Here is a 24,601-nt window from a genome sequence, read left to right as displayed (position 1 = left end):
TAATCTTTGTATAGGTATCATTATACATTTATTTTTAAGTTGAAATACTAAACGAAATGATACAACTATTATACTACATATAAAAGTATTAAGTACATTTATATTTTTGTCTATTTGATATGTTACTTATAGAATATTTAAATGTGTTTTAAGGAGTTAAGTATAATATAAGTAATATAACTATTAAAGAATAAGTTAGGTTAGGTAAATTATTATAGAACATGTCCTTAAATTGATGGTTTGGTTTGCCCGCCACCACAGTACTACAACAGTAGTCATTGGTCATTACTCATTACTTATTAGTTATTAGGTTTTTGCCCACGATTTAAATATTATAAGTGAAAACAGCTGAACGGTTTGATAACGCTTGACACGTCGCTTTATCAATTATCATTAACGGTAATAATAATAATTGTATTTTTTTTCCACCAGTGGATTCTAAAGTAGTGTAGACTGTAGAGTACAAAATACAGATGTTGTGCTGGCCATAGGGCAGTGGGAAATTACCAATCGCTTTTGAAAGTTCAGTTGCTTGTTAATCATTAGATTTCTTCTCCAATGTTCTAAAACAAATAGTTTATAATTTTGATTATATTGTATAAAAATATTATATATTATTAATTCTATTAATATTAAATCATAATCGTATAGAAAGAAGATCAAATTATACTAAAAATGTCTCGTAAGTATACAAATTGCAAAATATTTGCTTAATTATTCATAAATGGCTTAAAAATTAATTGCAATTTATGGATAGATGAATAGGTACATTAGTTATTTTTTTCTCTTTTAACATTTATTTTTACTATTGCACAATTGTACACCTAATTAATTATACATTTTAAATAAAATATATACTTTTTCTCAATACTTATTACGAATGAATAATTGCCATTGGATGTTCCAATGTCAATATTTAATTTTTATCATAACTTTGTAATGCATGAGGTAATATCCAATATTCAAGGTTATTTTGTATTCTGGATAACCATTTTTTTTTTTAAATTTATAATTTATAGCATTATTATAAATATAATTTTTTAAATAGTTTAAATATATTATAGTAAATTTTAAATTGATCATATTATTGTCACAAACCATGTAATATTTGGTATATTTTAAATCATAAAGTATATAATATATTGTATGGTGTGGCGGCACATGTTTCAATTAGTTTATAAGATATGACAATGTGAGTTAGGATGGGTAGTGTGAACATTATATTATTCAATTAAACAATTTAAATATGATTACACATAGCTCACTTCTCAGAAAAATCGAAACATTGAGATTGTAAGAGTCAATAAGAATAATAAATAATATGCAAAACCCCTCGAGCCGTCATCACTACAATCGGTTCTCTTTGTTAACAAACTATTTATAGAGGAGACCTGTGCAAAAGCTCTGCAGATAGTTAGGAATATTCGAGATGCTCAAAGGCTGGTCGTAACACCACTCATGGTCTCGTTTATCAGTATTTCAGAGTAGTCATAACACCGCTCACCCAACATCTTATATTTACAATATTGTATCTTAATATATCAAGTTGTCATTCCTGCGTTTATGCATGAATCAATGTTGTAAACAGGCTGCAACATGATACTTTAAGTACACTTATAATTTATTTTAATGACCTTTGAACATTTTTAATTAAATAAGAAATTTGTGTTTTTTTTTTATCTTGATTAGTTTTTATTTTATTGATTATGACAATTTTTTTTCACTATATGCAATATGCGTAAGATAATTATTATTATCTAATGTTTTTTATATGATTATACAAATTTTAGTTCATGTAATTAATTTTAAATATATCACATAATTTGAATTTAACTTGATTCTATTTCTATGAGATTTACAAATGTTGATTTTGATAATTGTATAAATTGGATTGAAGAAGAATTATTTAAGTGATAGTATTTTTTTATAGAAATTAAAATGATAGTAAGGCAATTAATAACAAGTATTCATTTTCATTAGTTAAAATTAAATTTAAAAAATTTTAAAAGTATACTTAAATATTTTTGAAAATAATAAGTTTGGAGGTATACCCAGCCTTGTTTTAATAATATCATTAGGTATAGGTACACTTATTAAAATTACTTTTGCACACTGTTAGTTAAGCTTACCAATTATATAATTTCTTTATTTAAAAAATTAGCATAGTCAGTTTAACAAATAACAATCAATACTGATATTGATTAAATATATATATATCAATATTTTAGTTTTATTTTTCTATTAGTAGATAGATAGTAACTATAGGGATTAATTAAATATATATTTGCATTTCAATCTATTATCATTAATTAATAAAACATTTGAAATAAAATTAACAACTTCAATTTTTATCATTTTAAAAATGATAAACATATACAAAATTATCAGTGGCTTCATTAACTATTGTCTAATAATTATTTTATTATTTTATTTTCAATTTAACATAATGATAAATCGAAATATTTAATTTTTTTAAATTTTTTTTCTATGATAAAATATCTAATAAAATAAGTATTATTTTTATTTTTATTTTATTTTTTATATTTTTATTTTTTGTATAGTTTAAGAATAAAGTAAAAAAATTTAAAATTCCTTCTAAGAATTATATTTATTAAAACTGATAAAAACAACAAAGCTATTATCTACCTACATATTTATTTTTATTTAAGTATTATTAATATTGTAAATGTTGTCTAAATATTTTTATTTAATAATATCCATATGGTTGTGTGCAAATATAATATTGTATTCGAGGGATTTTTTTCCTAGAGTCTAAGAACTTTTATTTTGGGTTCTTTGTTTGAGGTTTTGTTTTTCTATGAATTTTTATTCTGCAATTCAAGCGCAACATATTGTTCTTAAAACATGACTAAAAATACAAATCCTTTAAGAGTATAATTCAATATTTATAGTTTTTAAAGCATACTTATTTTATAATTTTAAGTTTATACATTTTTTGTTAGGTATTTTTATGGTAATAATATATTATTTTGTAATATACATGGGTAATAAGTGTATGTACAATTTCTATTTTAATAAAAACTGTCAATTTAGTTTTAAGACGATAATTTCAAAGTATCTACTCTTACACAATTATTGCTTTACAGCATTTTACCATGATTTTTATATTATTATGTCAGAAGTTATAATTATGTATACGTTAATAAATTAATAAATAAAAATTGACATAATTTGTTTCATATTAAATTAAAACATACATTTTTTTAAATGTTCTCAAAAAAATTTAAAAGTCATATAAACCCCAAGATAAATTATACTTTTTTATAATTATTATTATAAATCAAAATTTACATTACATTATAAAATACAAAAGTATTAATAATATGATTTTAACTTAATGATAAAGTTTATTAATATTACTTTTTCTATTTAAAAATACAAATATTTTATCAATTAAATAGTTTGAAAACTATGTGGTTTTAAAATTATTAAAATGTATTTTAATTTTTAAATAAACAAACCTAAAAACCTAAAAGGTTCTTATGATTTTTTTTTTTTTTTTTATCTGATAAACATTGACTAAAAATGTGACAAAAAATAACCACAAATGTTCAATAAATACAAAATAAGAATTAGTTATTTAAATTTTTGTGTGTTATTAAAACATAGTTTCATCCTAGAAAACTTTTCTTAAAAATAAATGTGAAAAAATCATCAACTTCCAAGCTCTAATCAATTATAGTTTACCCAATGAAAGAACACAATGATTTTATGCATCTCTATGTATATCATATTACTGAAATCACCGGTTTCAACATGTTTAAATTAATAGAAGAATCAATATTTGTCAGGTTACAGTATATTCTCTTGCTGTATTTAGAAATATAATCATTTATATACTGGACACAGATATGATGAATTATTTAGAAATTCGATAGTGCTTATATTTAATAGTTAGATATGTTATAAAATGGTTTATTTTATAGAACATAAATGTAAGTTAAATCATTTAAATTACAATATATTCAATTAAATATTACAACTTACTGTTATAGATCCGTTTGAAAGATTTAAGAAAATAATTAATGTTGGCAACAAAGAATACACTTTTTTTGATTTACCCAAGTTTGGTGCTGAATATGGTAATATGAAAGTATATACATTATTTAAATATATTATATGTAAAAAAACAAAATTTATTTTTATTTTAGATCAACTGCCATTTTCAATCAGAGTACTTTTGGAATCTGCTGTTAGAAATTGTGATAATTTCCAGGTTACTGAAAGTGATGTACAAAATATATTGAAATGGAAAACTAATCAAATAATCGAAGGAGGTGTTGAAGTTGCATTTAAACCTGCTAGAGTTATTTTACAAGTAGACAATTTGTTTAAAAATTAACTGGTTACATTTCAAATTAATTAAACGAGTGATATATTTTATAGGATTTTACTGGAGTACCAGCTGTGGTAGATTTTGCTGCTATGAGAGATGCTGTTAAGAATTTAGGTGGGGATCCTAACAAAATTAATCCGGTGTGTCCTTCTGACTTAGTAATTGATCACTCTATCCAAGCAGATTTTGTCAGAGAGTAATATATATAATTTTATAAGTTATCAATGCTGTAATATAAATTTATGTTCAAATATTATAATTATTTTAGAGCTGATGCACAACAGAAAAATGAAAATCTTGAATTTGAACGTAATAAAGAAAGATTCACCTTTTTAAAAGTACTTTGATAATTTATTATTTAACTATTTTAGTACTTTAATAATCAACTAATGGACTTTATATGTACATTTTTTAGTGGGGAGCTAAAGCCTTTAAGAACATGTTGATTGTACCGCCAGGTTCTGGTATTGTACATCAAGTGAACTTAGAATATTTAGCCCGTGTCGTCTTCACTGATAGAGATACATTATACCCAGATTCTTTAGTTGGCACAGATTCTCACACAACAATGATCAATGGTTTAGGAGTTTTAGGATGGGGTGTTGGAGGTAAGCTAATTAAAGTAAAAATTTATTATTATTAAGATAGTATATATTTTAATATTCGTTTGTTTTTTAAGGCATAGAAGCTGAGGCAGTTATGTTAGGACAAGCAATATCAATGTTGCTTCCTCAAGTTCTTGGTTACCAGTTAACAGGTACTTTAAATCAATTTGCAACATCAACTGATTTGGTTTTAACAATTACCAAGGTAAAATATAAGAAAAATTGTTGTAATTTTGTTTATTATTTCATTAAAAATAATTTAACCAATTAAAATTATTTTAGCACTTAAGACAAATTGGTGTAGTTGGGAAGTTTGTTGAATTTTTTGGACCTGGAGTTACTCAATTATCTATTGCTGATCGAGCGACAATAAGTAACATGTGTCCTGAATATGGTGCAACAGTAGGTTTCTTTCCAGTAGACCAAAATACACTTTCTTATCTTCAACAAACAAGTATGTTGAGATTTTTTTTTACAATTTCTAATGCACAAAAATATGTTATTTTTGTCTACTAACTAACCATAAAAATGTATGTTGAAACAATATTGTTTACATTATTTTAAGTTTTAGAGTGAATTGACTTCTTTTTAAACTTATAAGTAAAAATATTAACAAAGTTTTTTTTACAATAATTTGTATTTTAAGTGAATCATGAGTACATAATACATTAGTATTTAAAATACTTATTACTCAAATATGATAAAAAAAAAAAAAAAAAAAAAACAAATAATATTCTTAACTTTAAGTTTGATAGTAGGTCAATTTTCTCTAATGTTAAAACTAACAACAGAAAATTAGAATGACCTAATTTACATTTTTGTATGTTATTTATTAGTAAGAATTGATATATCACATATGGGTACCTCTGCACACAAATTGTGTTCCAAAATCCTTTTTCCACACGAATTGCATCCCGAAGATATTTAACGATTACAAGAATTGCGTTCTGATCATAATTAATAACTACACAAATTTTGTACCAATGTAAGAACATTATTTTCCTTCCAATTTCATACAAACTTAGGACTGTCGATAGAAAATGATGACTTTTAGTAGATTAATTGTTGAAAATAATGTAGGATCTTTAACTTTTTATAATTGTTTATTTAGTTTTCTGCCGTGATGTAACAAGAAATTTGGGGGTCCTAGAATTTTAAGCTTAGAAATTAAATTTTTAAATAGTCATACCAGAAACATAGAATTTTTTTTCGTATTTTAAAACTATTTTCAACATAAATATAATTAAAAAAAAAAAATGTTCAGAGATTTTTTAATGTAATAATAAAAGTCTTGTAAACTCTTAATGTTTACATATCTTTGAAACATTTTGGAGCCCTGGTAGCCCTAGCCATTATATGCCACTGGTTTTCTGTTAGTTAGTAATATACCTAAAATATATAAAAAATGATTATAAAATACAGTACAAGTATTGCTATTGATCTTCTATATAGTTGGTTTCGAGTAGGTCACTATAATGATAATATTAAATTTAAATTCATTAATTTATCATTGTTGTACACAAAAAACATTAGAAATATATAATCGATCAAGTAAATATTTTAAATTCATGACATTATTTTTAATTATTAAGTATGATAAATTTGTTTTAAAATATTTAAAAGACAAAAATTATTAAAATATTGACTATGAAAAAAAATATTAAAAATGTCAAAAACAATCTTTTAAATTAAATTTAAATGCAAAATAATAGCTTTCTAATTCCACTTTATTATAATAAGGAAGCTAAAAATAATACATTTTCCTATAATTTGTGGCCTTATTTATTAGTAAACCAGAGTTTATAATACATATATTAAGTAAGTTATCAAGCTTAACTAATCCAATTGTTTGTAATTTTAATAGAATACAAGTAAAAGAAATAAAATATTCAGCTTTTATCTATAATTCATTTTTTTTTTTTTTTAATTATTTCTATTTATATCATTGTTTTAATTATTTATATGTTAGATCGAAGCAGTGAAAAAATAGCTGCTGTTAAAGCATATCTAGAAGCTTCCAAAATGCTAAGAAATTATGATGATCCATCTCAAGATCCAGTGTTCAGTCAAATCACTACTTTGGATCTAGGAGAAGTGGTACCATCCATCAGTGGGCCTAAGAGACCACATGATCGTGTGTCTGTTTCTGAAGCTCAAAAAGATTTTAAAAGTTGCCTCACAAATAAGGTAAGTCATTTTTATTATTGAATATATTTTATATAGGTACTAATAAATACGTGTTTGTTATATTTAATATACTGATATAGTATATAGTATAATATACAGTACAATTATAGTAATACTATCTAATCTTATTCATTGGTGAGCTCAGAAATTTTAGTAAAAGTGGCAATTACATTTTAAAATGTACATTGGTACATCATAGATATTATTATTATACATTAAATCAGTATAGTATACAATGAACTTTCAACACTGTAGTATTGGTTTAAATTTTTACAAAGCATTAGATTGTTATGAGATGGAAAATTATATTTAATGCTTTTGAGTTTTGATTATATTTAAGTTCTTAATTGCTAAAGGTTTAAGCTTTCTAATCTGCGCCTAGGATTTCTTGGGAGTGTTATAATAGAAAGATTTTTGATAAGAGGATTCAGATAGGTTAGAATTTGGTTGTAAAAGTGCAAGTAAAAGAATTGTACTTTCCATTGATAGTTTTTGTATAAAAATTATTATGGAAAGTTAGGTTTGAGACCTACCTATGATAGTGCATTGGAGAGTAAGCTAAGTTTTGGAAAACTTGGATTTTTCTGTAGAACCTCAAAGCTGTATACCATAAACCCATTTAGGTTTGAAGAAAATCTTTTAAATAAGCAGTTTGACTCTTAGATTAGAATTATTGTTGTTGGTTATAAGATAACCGAGTATATGTATAGTTAGTCTTGATTCATTTATGATTGTTAGTCATTTATCAAAATTGAGTCCCAGGTATTTGATTTTTATATAATCGTATTTATATATATAATATATATATATTAAAAATAATTAATTTATTAACCAAGCTAAGTGTCGTCAAGTTATTCAACTTTTCATGTCTATGTTTTACACTTACCACATAAACTGTATAAGACATAGGTTGCTATGTAATTTATACCTTCGCATTTATTATAAACTTAATTTATAATAACAATAGATAACATGATGATCTTATGAATTCTAAATTATTTAATATGGATATGGATCTTTTCATTGGTGATATTAGACTATGGAATGCATCTAAAAAATTTATTGAACTATTTTAAAGTTTTTCTTTGCTTTATTTCAAAAATATTTTCTGTACACTGCATTAAACTGTATTTAAATCAATAAGACATCCATATTCCATCCTCAAACATTTATTTAATAGCCAAATCATAAATAAAATAATATTTAATTAAATTTTAACAATTTTAATATTTTATTTTAGACTTAATTATAAATTTTCTGATGAAATGTATAGTAAAATATAAATGTGTTTAATAATTGTATTTTTAATATATATATACATAATTTTCTGTTTCTATATGAATAATTTATAGTATAACAAAGATATTTAAATAGTATTATCAAATAATTCAATAATATTTGTATACTCTTGAAATATATAATTTGTACAATATTTTAGTATGAAATTATCCTTTATAGTGCTAATACCGTAATACATATTAAGAATTTATAGGTATTTATTTTTAATTGTAATTACATATAATCTATACTTAAAGGCTAAGAAGCACTATAGTCAAGTATATGAAGAACGTACAATATAAATATAATACTAAATTAAAACTACTAAAATACCAGATTTTGTTTTTTACGATCAATATTAGTAATTCATTATTTAAAATAAATACATAAATAACTCTTAGAGGTACCAACAGGTGTTTGTATAGAGTAAATTTAAAATTATACAAGCAATATTAACGATGTACATACCTTTTAGCCAAATATTTTTATAAAAAGTCCGATCAAAAATTATAATGCATGCTTCATGAATTGTCACCAGTGATAGAGTTTAATTATGAGTACCAACTAGAAACAATTCACGGTGCCCACATCACATTTAAATTCAATTATAGATTAATGGATAAAATAAATGTTATTAAAACTTTTTGAAAAAACACTGTAACACTAAAAATAAGTACTGTAATTTTGGTTTATCGACCACCAATCACTATAACTAGTTTTTCATTGTAGACCATGTTCTTTGTTGCTTAAATGAATTACTTTCAAATTGAATTGTGTCTGAAATTGCGTTATGTCTTTTATAAAATAAAATGGTTAGAATTTTAGAATTATCTGGATTTTTTTGTTTGCATATTTGCTTAATGAGATTATATTGATCATCATAATATATTTATGTGGACCTTGGTTATTTATGTTTATCCGTATCTGTACACGTTTTATTATTTTTTTTTTATAATTATTGATAATTAATATTCTTTATTATGTACAATATATTATCGTCTATTAATATATATTGTAATATAGAATATTTCATCTCATCAATTTTTTTTTAATAAATTATAAAATATTAAAGTACAATTTTTATAAATTATTACGTGAAGATAAATTGTAGGATTTTGATATAAACATATGCCCCTGTAGGCTGACGAAATGTTTTGGTTTTACTGTCAAGGATTATTTAAGAAATTACTATTCAAAAAATATTCGTAAGAAATATAGGACTAAAAGCAATGCTTTAATTATTGAGTATATAATTTAGCTCAAAAACTATTATTACCCTGCTCGTTAATTTTTAATTTCTGTATTGAAAACTAGTGTTAAGTATCATTATTCATTACTATAATAGTATATACTCCCTACTTAATTCCATTTACTCTAAACTATTTTGTGATTGTCTAGTTTTACGTCTTATACTTCTCATAAATATAAATTATTTGATACCATCATTACCAATTAATAGGTTTATTATCTTATCAATGTTTATTTATTCATAGAAATAATGTGTCGAGACTTTAATGCACATCCCTCAAATATTGATATAATAAGACGCAATTTTAACAGAAATAATCTTCATTAATTTTATTAATTGTATTATAATAGTAGTATAAATATTTCATATACCAATTATTTAATAATATTTACAACTTTGTCTTACATCTATAAATTTATTTTGATGATGGCGATCTTATTATAGCAATGATATAATATTTTAGGTTGGGCTTTTAGAATTTAATTAGTTTTTAGTTTTTTTAAATTAATTGAATAGCAATCTTTCTTTTTATTTAGTTCTTTAATATTAAATAGTATTTTATAAATACTTATTTACATAACAGCAAAATAGTAAAAAAAAAGATTATAATTACTTACCGCTGTATTGAAATTGATACCCAATGGCCAATACCTAGAAACTATTGTTTATCACTTAATATAATGTATTTTCTTACAATTAACTATTTTGTACATTGTACTAAGTAGTAAACTGTATCCAATTGACAACTTGCGTAGTGAGCAGAGCAGTACATTTAATATTTTATTTAATTAAATTTTGGCTGATGATAGAATATTTTCGGGAAAATATCTTTAAAATAAATATTTAACTTTCTAGCAGATAAGAAATAATGTATTTGCTATTTATGCTATATGCAGTGGCGGAATTTTAATGAAAAAACTGAGGATACTGAAGCCTCTCTATTTTTTTATGTTATTTTATGGTGATGTACAATACCTATTCAACAATTATATATTAATGAAAAATTAACGCAACAACTGATACATGAACACTTATTTTTATAATATTATTGGATTTTGCAGTTCACTCTAATCTTATTCTTCTTTCAATTCTAGCAAAAATATGGATCACTTAATTTATATCAATTGTATTTTTAAGTAATTATTAATAATAAAACTATATTAATTGTATAGTAGTACATTAGGTTTTATTGTCACATAGCAATATAAAAATATCAGTTTTTACCACAATTTAAAACTACTGTGGAATTTTTGATTTTGGCTCCTTTGAAGTGCCAACTAGGTTCATTTAGCTACTAAACTAAAAAGTATTAAAACATTTTACCGCTTCAAAAAATGTGATCAGAAAAGTAAAAAATAATAAACACATCATTGTAAAATCAATGATTACTTCCCGTTCAGAATTTAAAATGCACCCGACTTATTTCTAATTTAAAAATCATAGTTACAATGTATACTTTTTTTTAATTATGAGACATATTATATACTAACACGATTTTAATATTCAATTTTGATTATAAATAATACCTTCGATTTTGATCTTTGTTGTGTTGTAAAACAGTCGACAGTATTTATTAATTCTTGGGTATATATATTAAATGTATTTTATGTGGTTATAAATTATTAATGTTCAAAACAGAAAAATAAATACAATTAAAAAAAAATATATTAAACTTTTAACATGAAATAAATATATTTCTTATCGCTAAACGTACTAACTAGGCTATTTAATATACACATGTATAAATTATAATAGAGCTCTTTGTCCAGAGATATAATACTTAATTTAAATTTAATAGAAGGTTTGCCCTTGTAGTTTGTACCTTAAGGCTAAAATAAATATTGAGTTTCTTTTTCTTCTGCTGTTGACAATGTTTTCAGACAAATACTGGACAAACTATATTTTATAAAAAAACACCTAGGTACCAACTAATGATTTTTCATCATTCTATAATTTAAGGTAATATATGACAACTATTAATTACAATATACATAATATAATATGATAAATTTAAATACATTAATAATAATCGAAGACTGTTTTTGCATCATTTACAGAGTACCTATATCCTATGGGAAGTGTATATATTACTCCCATAGTGATCTAGTTACCTTAAAATGAATCCAAAAGATAATACAATTAAAACTACAAACATAAAATAGTTTAACAATTAAATGTAATAATGATATCGAGTTGAAAACGCTAAGAGTGGATGGTTGATGGGTACTTCGCAGGTAACATTTACATCTTTAGTGCGTCAAACATTCGCTAAAGAGGTTGATGTTACCAAACGGCGTACACCATTGATATGTAGAAGTTTATGCTGAAGTCCCAAGTATTTTGGAATTTCTTGGAGTTTGTAGTCTAATTCACACAAACTCTAAAAAATTCCAAAGACTACAAACTCTACAAATATTGAGCAATATAAAAAGGGTATTATGGCACATTTTCAGACGATACTGCATATCACACCACTTCCTTCTTCATTATAGACGACATCCCTGGCGTACACTATCCCGTCATCAAAGCTTTAAGTGTTCCTAGACGTATACGACCTAAGACTTTGATGAACAAGAAAATGTACGTCGGACATTAAAAACATTAAATTAATAACTACACTTTACACTTAACAATATTAAAATAACAATTATACTAATCAAAAAAAAATTGCGTAAGTCTCCGGAACCCGATTGGTTTATAGTTTATAGTATTATAAAATAGTATACTACAATATATTATAGGTATAGGTAACAAAGAATAAATTACGCGGTCAATAGCAGCAATAATCATTTTATGCAATATAAAAATAGTACTTAACAGCTAAAATATTTATTTGGACACAAGGAAGTACGTTTTTTTATCAATAACCTAACTTCAATACCTGAATACTTGCGAATCGTTAAATGCACGTAGAAGTTGGACGACAGCGAACTGAGATACCTATCCGTAGGACGACAGATAATGCATAGACGCTCGCGGAAATGAGCTAAACGATAGTTGATACTACTTGGGTTCTGAAATCTGAACTAGCTTCGTTAATGGGCTAATCGAGGTGCGCGTCCCCACCTCATTGTAGAGATGAGCTCCTGCAGATTGTAGAACTACACCCTCGAAAGTCATGCGTACCAATAAAATTTGTATTGGTTTTCCTAGCGATTGTAATTAATAGTTATTAATAAGTATTTGGTTTTTATATTCCGTATTAAGTTTATATTATTAAAGGTAACGACTGTACAAATAATAATGAACATGATAATATCATGAATACGAATTTTTAGGCTTATTTGCAAATGTTGTTCCGGATTTAGTAGCGTGCCAAGTATGCACAAAATAAATGTGTAGCATTTTGAACAAAACTTCATTATTTTAATGCACATAAGCATATTTTGATAATTTCTAGTAGACATATTTTGTTACCTTGGCAAAATATATGTTGATGAGTTTCAGGAAAAAATAAGTTTTACATATTTCAATACCATCTCCTATACTAACATATTTATTATACCTACGTAAAACCATGTTCTGATCGAGCTGCATATCAAACGTGTATTTAATAACCTTCAATAAATTGCAAGAGTAATATTTTTTGGTTATATAAGTGAATATACATTTTTTTTAATTAATACACTTTTATACAATACATTGTTATAGTTAAGCATAAATTACATAAAAATTGTGTAAAAAGTTTAAAATCCATTTTTACTATTTTACTTGAATTAATTTAATTTATGTAGTGTGCGTACACTTGCACACCTAGGCATGCATGAGCCACTGTTTTATAGTTACGAGAATCATGAATTACTATGAAATATTTATTTTCTTCGTAATTAAAAACTGTGATTTGTTGATCTTATTTGAGTATTAAAAAAATGTCATAAACAATTGTATTCATGTATTATGTGTTTTACTAAAGATAATAATCTTTATATACTATTATGTCTAGACTAGATAACGACTATTCGATTAAAGATTTATAGAATTAATAATATTCATAAAAGATTAATAAATAAATAAATAAATATTTAACTGAAAATAGAAAAATATAATAAATATCATTTTTTATTACTTATAGTAGTACCAATTTACGAATTGTCTTAATTTTTAATCATGAAAAATAATAGAAGCATCATAATATTTTAATATTTTATTATTATATATATTATACGAAAAATGCAAATAATAGCTATTATCTATGCAGTAACATTAACTGTTTCCATTGTGTAATTCATAGCTTAAGATGCCAAGTTAAATTCAAGCAAATAATGCTATGTAGTAAATCAAATGGTATCCACTAAAAACAAACATTGAAATTCTTTGTATATGGTTATTTTTATTTTACTAATTAATTAACTGACAAATAATGGTTAAAAGAGCGCTTGTAATTTTTTAGATTAATTAGGTACAATTAAAATTTTTGTAAATTTCATATTTATTTTTTATTTGAAGAGTTGACTTTAAATGTAGAATAGTAAATACAATTTTCAAAATCATTTTGGATTAAGCCACCTTGTAATATTTATTCTTCCAGAAATACATTTTAAGTTTATCATTTTTGAGAGAGAAAAATATAACTATAATATCATTTTATCAAAAATCCTTATAATACTTATAAACTTTCTATGTAACAACTAGTTTTGAGTATCAATGACATTATATTATTTAATGTAATATTTTATGGAGAGGTGATGAGTTACTTATAACTATTACTCTTTTAAATTTACTATACGATTATTTTGAAATCATAAAATATACTTAACTAGGTCGTGTTTATTCATTTCGTTTGTTGTGTATTTAAGTAATTTCGTAGGTAACAATGACATCTTTAGACTTAAAACTGGATTACTAAAGATGAAACGTGTTACCAAAAGAAATTATTTAAAAATCGTGGTTAAAAACAACAATTTAATGATTTTTATAGTATCAACCATTAATTCAATTACGTTCAAATCTCAATTAATACTAAAATATTTAAGAAATTAACGTACCTATTGCTTGAAACTATAGGGTAACAGAGTTCGTCTGGGAAGTTTTAAATTTCTCACTCACAAAACAAATCTGTTACCTGATAGTATTTAAGCTTTAATTGCATATTGTAGTACAATTTTGGTAGCAAGCATCTATAGTGCAATTTACTATTAGCATTCAGCACTATAATTATGTTTAGACTATCAAAATAAATGTATACCCCATGTGCTGTAAATACAATTAATGTAAACGTGATCAACCAATACATAACACCGATAACTATAATTGACAATTTATTGTTTGTTTTAATTAAAATATATTAAGAATACAATGTTATCTGTTTCCAACCCATTTTATGAATTGACCGTTAATAATAATAATGAATTAAAAATTAAAATATGCATTATTTTGCTTATGAATTACGACCATAACATCATTATAATTTCTTAGTTCATATTAATATATTTAAACCATTATATTATATCTAATAGCGGAATAAGTAGTTATAAAAATAAAAACTTTTATAAATTAAGCTTATCGTCGCTAATCACCACTACAGATTAATAGTATATAATTCTAGTCACAAATTTAATTGTCACATGTTACTGAAAAATATACTATAAAACGACAGTGTTCGTTTACGAAAAAAAATTACAAAATAATACATTCAATATTGTATAATAGAATAGGACTGTATGAGATATAATATGACGAATTACGACATACATGATGAATATTAAATAATATTAATATTGATTGATTTAAACTGACCTTGGTAGAACATAGTATAGTGTAACAGCCGATAGAGATATCTTTTGAAGAGGATTTGCTACAATGATGAAGATCCAGATGTGATATGTGTCTTGTGTGTTTGTGACGAATGACGATATACTACTGAACAGTGAACACAAACTGGCACGCTGTCCTTTGGGCCCAAAATATTTCATAATATATAGTTACACATTTATTGTAAATAATATCTATTGTATGTGATGGTCGAAGACGGAAGAATCCACAACCATGGTCAAAAATACTACCTGCTAAACATAAGAAATAATTTTTACCACCCCGGTTTTTGCTTTTGTGTGTTTCTAATTTTTCTCTACCTTTTATACTTATTTTATCTCGTATAGTCGTATCTGTCAGGGAGTAAACATGTGAGATTTCTTTAAACTCTTCATATACGATGTACCATAATCGGGCATAATGGTCGTTGTTCCATCACATTAAACAAAATAATGGATCTATTATTATTTTCTGACTGTAAACATCTCTGATAAAATATCCAGGTAAACGAATAAAAACATTTCAGTATTTTTCACGATACTATTGAATGTTTTCGTTTCTTAAACGTGATTTATAAAATAATAACAAACATGACGAAAAATTCAATACAATAATCAGTTAAAATAATTTAAAAATGTTTCGTGATTTTATTTATACTCGTATTTTATTTAGGTACATTAACTAATATTTTAGATTATTATGATTATAATACGTAATTGTAAACAGAACTTTTTCGAATTAACATAGTTTATAAATTATTTCCATAGGTAATTCGTATATATTAAAATCTAGTATTAGTAAATAACGTTTTAACTTATAATATATAAATAATTTATAATAGTCCAAATATTTCTTCTAAATGTACTTATTCAAAATTGTATACTTTCTAGTTTCCATAAAAACTGTTTCAAAACAATTTATATTATATCTATCAGTTGATCACCTCGGTGTGGATTAGAGACTTTATAGGTAAATTATGTATAATGTATTGTTTTATAGTTTTACTGAATTCTGTTGGCCATTAGTTAAAGTATACTGGTCTATAAAAAATATTTAAAACAATTTTTTTTTAATACTGTTTTAGCGTCTTTCAAAAATAACCGCATATTCATTCCACGATTTTAGCAAGTAAAAGTTAAAAACTTAATATTCAATAATTAAAAACTGCATTTATTTTGAAATGTATAGTTATTTTCATTGAGAATTAGTAATAAGATAGCATGTATGAATATTTTATAAAAATTACGTTTACATGTATAAAATATTTCTTTTTTAAAAATTTCGAAAGTTAATAAACCTTAAACAAATAAGTTTTATAATCAAATTGTAGTATTTTAATAATAAATAATAATCGATTTTGAAATATCAAAATCTCCGTTAATATCGTTAAAATCGTAATACCGCGATTTAAAATTTAAGATCTATATTTAATATCATGCGTAATTATATTTTTGATTAATTTTATGTTTGAAAAAAAAAAATGTACTCCATTTATTAATTATTGATAATAATATGATCAAGAAATAATTGGATCGTTGATGTAATAATTATAATATTATTCTATTTCCATGTGTATTATTTGATACGAACTATTAAAAATAAATATATTACAAATATTATTTATGTACCTACCTGTGATAATAGTATGAATAATGAATAATAATATTATGTTTATGATCAATCAATATTCATAATAATAAGACATTTTAATAATTATTGTTGTATTTCTTATAGAATTCGAGCAAAAATAGCATCTTATCGTAAAATAATGTCAATAATGATAGTTGTGATATTCATATTATAATAGTGTCATTACTCATTTCTCATTAGTGTGAATATTATATAGAATCCAACAATAAGTCTATAATTATTAATATTTCTATATTATAATCTCTATACTTTAATCGAGAATTGTATGTGAATGTAAATGTATATTTCTTAGCAATTGGTTTTCTCGACATCTATATTGAACGGATGGCTATATTTCTCAGAAATTCGTTTACGAATACCATCAATTTTTATATTATTTTATAACACCTAGGTGTTATAACATAATATTATAGTGGTTTTTTATTTGGTATGTTTTGTTATTCCGTTGGGATTTTGGAACACATTCACCTCATGAACACCAATAAGTGGTTACAACAGGACATAGGATGAATATTATTAATTTTGTTGGTTGGAGATTTTTTTTTTAGAATATTGTGCTCTAAAACCATAAATTGTATTCGAGACAGTTTCTACATCTCAAAACTGTCCTGCAGTGCGTATTTTTATGTTACCTTATCGGTTAGGTACATTAAAAAAAAAAAAAGGCAACAAGTTGGTAGGAGTTCTACATCACCCCATATTATACCAGTTGACGCGGACCTAAGAATTTCTCTTGGAATTTCAGTTAGGTTTACATTATTGTAATTTATTTAATATTTAGGTACATCTTTATGTTATTATAACTATCAATGGTATTCAAAAAAAAATTTAGACATTAGACGTTTTTATCACATTTAACATTATTTCTATAATTCTTATATTAGCTTGTAAATAAAAACTCCATTTGGATATAATAATAGTATTATTTAGACATCGGGTGAAATCACTTAAATTTTCGGAAATTGTTTTGTTAGTTCTATGACTTCTATGCAATATGTCAGAACATGTATAAAATGAAAAATATAAATTTATTAATTCTTTTGCCTCTTGGCCTTCCCTCTGACGTCCTACAATGATCACTCATAAACACATCTGTTATTCAAGGTCTTGGTCTTTGTCTGCTTTGAAGATATTTTCGGTATCAAAATACGAATCCCACAAATACAGACTTGTTATAATTTCACAAATTCCTAGTACTGACATATGCGATAGGTATCCAAAATAAATAGGTTTTTAATTTAAGGTGTGGTCAGCTAACTATTATTTTTATACACCTAAATGAAGTCCAGGTATTATAACATATTAATACGGAATGTTAAATTGTTCTCTGATATTAACATTACCTTTGTTATCAGAAAAGATTTAATAATTGAAAAATATTTTCTATGAATTTCAAAAGTAATTTATTTTTAAATAATATATTAAATTTAGATATTAGATTTTAAATTTTGACAAATTATTATGTCATAACTTATTGATATTTGTTATTTAAATAGTTTCATTTTACCATGTGGTATAGAAAATAGATACTATTTTTTAAACATGATTTGTATGATAAATAATTGTATTCAATATTCTGAAACATTTAATTTCAAATAAAAAATATATATATGATTTACTATTGATTTAAATTTAATTTTAAAAACTTACATTTCTTTTGAATATTTTGAATATTAAATTATAACAATTAATGTTGTGAGAAATTTAATTGTATTTACTCGCTGCCTAACCGTTAATAATGATATTATGTAACTACTTGCTATTTAAAACTTTTTCCAAATTATATTATTTAGGTATTATTATATAATATGTTATACTCAGTACATTTTAATATATAAATAAATACAAATTATTTAACAGCTTATTATTTTGGTTTTTTTTTTTAATTATGTTACGTATTACTACAAATTACAATATGTAATATATTTTTGAGTGACAAAATTTGTTGTATACAATTAAATTATTAAAAAAATATATATATATTATGATTGTAAATGTTTGTGAAAAAATATTTTTAAATTTATTTTTAGATTGGATTTAAAGGATTTAATATTAGTCCTGACAAATTGAATGCCAGTTGTGAATTCGAATTCAATAATCAAAAATATACATTAAGACATGGATCTGTTGTCATTGCTGCCATTACTTCGTGTACAAATACAAGCAATCCTAGTGTAATGCTTGGAGCTGGTAAATAAAATAAATAACAAATTTTGCATTAAAAAATGATTTCAATCATTTTCAAATTGTTGTTTTCTAGGTCTTTTGGCTAAAAATGCTGTAGAAGCCGGCTTGTCTGTGGCGCCATATATCAAAACTAGTCTTTCGCCTGGCTCAGGAGTAGTCACTTATTATTTGCGAGAAAGTGGAGTTACCCCAGCCTTGACAGCACTTGGTTTTGACACCGTTGGATTCGGTTGTATGACATGTATCGGAAATTCTGGACCTTTGCCTGAACCCGTCGTAAACGCTATTGAGTCGGTAAGTTGAATAGTTGAATATAAATCTAATACATTTAGTGCAATGGCTAATAATTAAAATGATTAAGGAATATGATTAATGATACTCTAGAGGAATTTTAGTAAAAATTATATAGCTTAAAAATGAATATATTTTTTATTTTTGACTGATGATTAATAATATAATAAAATATAAATGTAAAATATATTTAATTAAATTCAATAGAATAATATAATAATGTATCTGTCTATTTATATTTTATGTCGTTGGTTATTTGTAAATTTGTTATATTTTAAAATATCATTTGATTATTACACATCATCATAATATATTTATATAACGCTGTTACATTATATAAATATTTACAATTTGATTAATTTTTTTCAATTTACTCATCAGTGGCATAATTTGGCTATTGCTAATCTAACAATGAGTCCGATTTGAAAAAAGTCAGACATTCATATCTTAATTATTAATTGTGGGTATTTTTAATCTCATAATTTGCTATAACATGATACTTTTTTAAACACTTTAATGCTTAAATATTATAAATAATTTATTCTTTTCTTTGATTAATAAGGTAAAATTTTAAATGAAAGTTACATTGTTACACATTTTGCAGGACACGACACGACACGAGTTTTTATGACATTTTTTTCTCCCGACATCTTATTCTTATTAATGCTCAAACAAAAAAAAACTTTAAATACTTTAAAAACTTTTCGTTCAATATTTTACATAGTTGCATCAAATTATACTATAATTATTTTTGGTGCTTAGATTATATTTTGACGGTTGGTGGTGGCCACTGGCCATTTGGGTTTAAGGTAACTAAATATATTTTAACAAAAATCGTAAAAAAGGCCGGGAAGACTTGGTACTTTGATAGGCAGCACGAACACAGGTCACAACTACAGTCTGCAATAGTAAGTATACTATAGTATGATAAAAATGTGACCTATAAACATAAAGTATTTCATTAGTAGTTAATATTACTAGGTATTAGTTATAACTTATAAGTCACTCATAACTACAAGTGTCATTGTGTCAAGTACTATTTAAAGTTTTGATAAATAGTGTAGACTGTAGAGGACCAACATTTTGCGGGATACTCCTAAAGACCTATAGTTCTGTAACTACTTCAATACTACATTCGTATTAGTCCGTTCATCGAACTTTAAATACTTATTAAAGTCCTCATTACAATTTCAATTTCTATATACACTAAAATATTTTTGAAAAAAATTGTCTGCTTAGGAATTTAAAATTAAAATGTTTCACCATCAAGAAGGTTAAATAAATGTAACGATAAAAAAATTTAAAATATAATTTTTTTAATGACCAGTTTGGTCAGTTTTAATAGTTCAAAATAATTAGTGTCTTAAGCTTAAAAAAAAAACTGTAACACTTAAATTTATTATTTTCACATTAAAAATAATTAATATTGTAATTGAATATTTTGTTCGTTTTGTAATTCAGAATGAATTAGTTTGTTGTGGAGTTTTATCCGGTAACCGGAACTTCGAAGGCCGCATCCATCCAAATACCCGTGCCAACTATTTGGCTTCACCGTTGTTAGTTATTGCGTACGCAATCGCCGGACGTATGGACATCGACTTTGAAACTGAACCTATAGGTAAGGGATAAGTTTTTTCGACTTAAAACGTAACGCCAATACCTGATAATAGAGACTCCGAAAATAAGTGTGGGTATTGTTATTATTTGAAGTACCATCCTCCTTATTGTTCTCATTAATTAATGAATTACGAGAAAATACATACCTCTCGAAGAATCTCGGATAAAAGTCCGACGTGAAAATTATTATACGAAAAAAATGTAAAAATGGTTTGATTCTTTTTGGAAGAAAATATCTTGATTTATTAATAAATATAAATATAATTTAAAATTGATAATAATATTAAAAAATAATTCATTATTAATAATATAAAATATTATGTAATGTAAATATTGTATTATAATGGAATAAAATAAAATAATGTAATATAATATATAACTATTAATAATTAAAACTAATATTTATTTCGTTTTCGAATACAATGGCCAATATTAATTAAAAATTCTTCCACCGATATTTCGTTAATGGCTATTCTAGAACATAAGTTTTTTAAATGTTCACCGGTTTTACCAAACTTTCATTTTTTTGGTGCTGGAATTCCTTCACCTAATTCTTGTAACGCTATTTTAGCTCTATCTACTCTTATCTCTTCGTGCATTTAGAAATTAACTTCCAGATGGTTGAGTGCGCGTGTCCGACAAGATGCGTAAAACGGTTGTTCCAACTCTCGCAAATATTGTTTGTACGATGTTGACTGTTTATTGTAGTCTTATGAACGTTCCATATTTCTAATGAAAATAACGGTTTATTAATTTTAAATTTTGTATTCATACCTTTTCTTGACTTTCTTTGTGTTCCATTAATGTATGTGGAATCGAAATAATCAAGAACCTCTGTAGCTTCTTTTGTACAAACCGTCCTTAAATATTTCATTCCTTCGTAAATTTTATTTATTGGCAAAAATTCTAACCCGTCTACATAGCAAAAAAAATGGCTTAATGTATCATCTGTTTTATATTTCGATACGTATTTTAAAATAAATGATAAAAGCAACCTTGAATACGGACGTGTTCACCGATAATACACTGGGCGGCATTTATAGTAGCTTGCTCAAAATCTGAATTTATAATTTGGACATTTTTTTCTGAAAAGAATCAAACCAGACTTTTTTCCGTATAATAATTTTCACGTTTGACTTTTTCTGAAAAAATTTAAATCGGCTTTTTTACCGATTCCCACCTCTAGAATTCTCAGACTCCCCTTTTCATATAACCATATCATTTAAAAAAAATCAAACTCTTTAATTAATAACCGTTTAAAACTAACGGAGTAGAGCATTTTGAATATTGGTTATTTATTATATTTGGAATGTATGTGTATAAATTAAAGACCTACGTTAATATGTTGGAGCTAAAATTGCATACAATTTTAAAATATTTCAATTCTAAACGATCCACAAAATTTTTCTCAAATTTACTTATCTACTAATAGAAATTGTTAAAAGATTTTTGTTAACTTTTTACTAGGTCGTGTAGGACAAATATTCAACGTTTTCAATTCAATAAATTATGTTTACCTAGAATTTGAAAAAAACAATTCGGTTTTTGAATACATTTTTTAAAAATAATTTTGTTTTCATATATTTAAAACAATAATTAGATATGGAAGTTCATACCTAGTAACTGAACTTCTACACTTGGTTTAAAACCACAAAAAACATAAGATGCTAAAACTGATGTTACATATAATTTATTTACTTATAGAAGATAGCTATATTAATTATTGATTTATGTTGTGTCACAAGTCATAACTGTTTAAAAAAATATTTTTTATTTTATATTTAATTTAGTAAAGTACACATTGTTGTAACGTTTTAATGATTAATGTTAATTCATTTTTAGGTAATGATAAAAATGGTAAACCAGTGTTTTTGAAAAATATTTGGCCATCTAGATCACTTATCCAAACTGTTGAAAAACAAACTGTAATTCCTGCAATGTTCCAAGATGTCTATGCTCGCATTGAAAATGGTTCTAATGCTTGGCAATGTTTACAAGCTCCAGATGGCCAATTATACCCATGGGATGTATCATCTACTTACATAAAAAATCCTCCATTTTTCAATGGCATGACAAAAGTATAAACCATGTCATAATAAACAGTGTAGATAGTATCATAATTTTAATACAAATATTTCTTGTTTAGACATTACCTGGTGTTCAATCAGTGAAAGGGGCACATGTATTACTGTTTCTTGGTGATTCTGTAACTACTGATCACATTAGTCCTGCTGGTAGTATTGCAAGAAACAGTTCTGCAGCTCGTTATTTAGCTTCAAGAAAGTGAGTCTAAGCATTTTATTAATTTCAATAATTGAAAACCTCAATCAAATTTTTTTTAGTATTACTCCTAAAGACTTCAATTCTTATGGCTCAAGACGTGGAAATGATGATATTATGGCTAGAGGGACGTTTGCTAACATAAGATTAGTAAATAAATTGGTGAAGAACACTGGACCAAAAACATTGCATATTCCTAGCGGACAAGAGGTATACATAGTTTTAATCTAATGTTTTTGCCAAGCTAGTTAGCATTTATGTTTTCTTTTTAGTTGGATGTCTTTGACGCGGCTCAAATGTATGCTAAAGATGGAAGACCGCTCATTGCTATTGTTGGTAAAGATTATGGATCAGGTTCATCAAGAGATTGGGCAGCAAAGGGACCGTTTTTATTGGTAATATTTTTTTGTAATTTATACTGTCTTGTATACATTGCTTATGATTTATGATAAAAACATGTTTAGTTTAAAAATATGGTTTTTATTGTTAATAGGGAATTAAAGCTGTGATTGCTGAGTCTTATGAACGTATTCATCGATCCAACTTGGTTGGTATGGGAATAATTCCATTGCAATTCCGTTTTGGAGAAAACGCTGAAACATTAAAACTTACTGGTCATGAAATATATGATATAGACATTCCACAAGACTGCAAACCATTACAAGAAATCCAAGTGAAAGTAAATAATAAATTAAAACAATTTTCTGGTAATTTATTTTGTAGCTAAATTATTTATTTTATTTTTTTAGACCAACACGGGTGTCACATTCAATGCCATTTTGCGTTTTGATACTGAAGTGGATATATTATACCATAAACATGGAGGAATTTTGAACTATATGATAAGAAAAATGCTAGATTAAATTATTGATTCACAAATACAAAGATCCATGACCATAATTTGTTTGAAATTATTTTGATTATTATATATCGTATAATATATAGTAATCAAAAAATGCATTTTTTACTGTAGTACAACCAACTCAATTTTTTTTTTGCAAACTTAAAAAATAATTTATGCTACAAATTTATGGTAAAGGTAAATTAAAGGCTTAAAATAAATATGGAACAAAGTGATATTCAGGATTTAGTATTTATATACTGAAATATTCTTCTATTAATATAAGGAAATAGAAACAATTAAATTTG

At 24.7% G+C, this 24,601-nt stretch overlaps 1 protein-coding gene across 1 annotated transcript; it reads left to right on the top strand.

Annotated features, from left to right (window-relative positions):
- Positions 1-662: 662 nt before the first annotated feature.
- On the top strand, positions 663-24,352 carry LOC112593517 (cytoplasmic aconitate hydratase-like). The gene is made up of 18 exons (XM_025337925.1): positions 663-682; positions 4,017-4,103; positions 4,173-4,339; positions 4,408-4,553; positions 4,626-4,695; positions 4,773-4,965; positions 5,037-5,167; positions 5,245-5,416; positions 6,932-7,149; positions 19,108-19,267; positions 19,338-19,558; positions 21,017-21,173; positions 23,015-23,250; positions 23,319-23,455; positions 23,515-23,662; positions 23,725-23,847; positions 23,946-24,131; positions 24,202-24,352. The coding sequence occupies exons 1-18, from the start codon at positions 676-678 to the stop codon at positions 24,313-24,315; spliced, it is 2,673 nt and encodes an 890-aa protein (XP_025193710.1). The 5' UTR covers positions 663-675; the 3' UTR covers positions 24,316-24,352.
- The last annotated feature ends 249 nt before the right edge of the window (positions 24,353-24,601 follow it).

This window comes from Melanaphis sacchari, unplaced genomic scaffold (assembly GCF_002803265.2).
Source record: "Melanaphis sacchari strain LSU unplaced genomic scaffold, SCAv2.0 Contig20_pilon_pilon, whole genome shotgun sequence".
In the NCBI taxonomy this organism is placed as follows: domain Eukaryota; kingdom Metazoa; phylum Arthropoda; class Insecta; order Hemiptera; family Aphididae; genus Melanaphis; species Melanaphis sacchari.
This window is presented reverse-complemented; position numbering and strand designations above follow the sequence as displayed.

Excerpts from the sequence above, each read along its gene's own strand:
- LOC112593517 (XM_025337925.1), top strand. Across the intron at positions 4,696-4,772 it reads AAAGATTCACCTTTTTAAAA|TGGGGAGCTAAAGCCTTTAA; the intron begins GTACTTTGATAA and ends TACATTTTTTAG. Across the intron at positions 5,417-6,931 it reads TTCTTATCTTCAACAAACAA|ATCGAAGCAGTGAAAAAATA; the intron begins GTATGTTGAGAT and ends TTTATATGTTAG.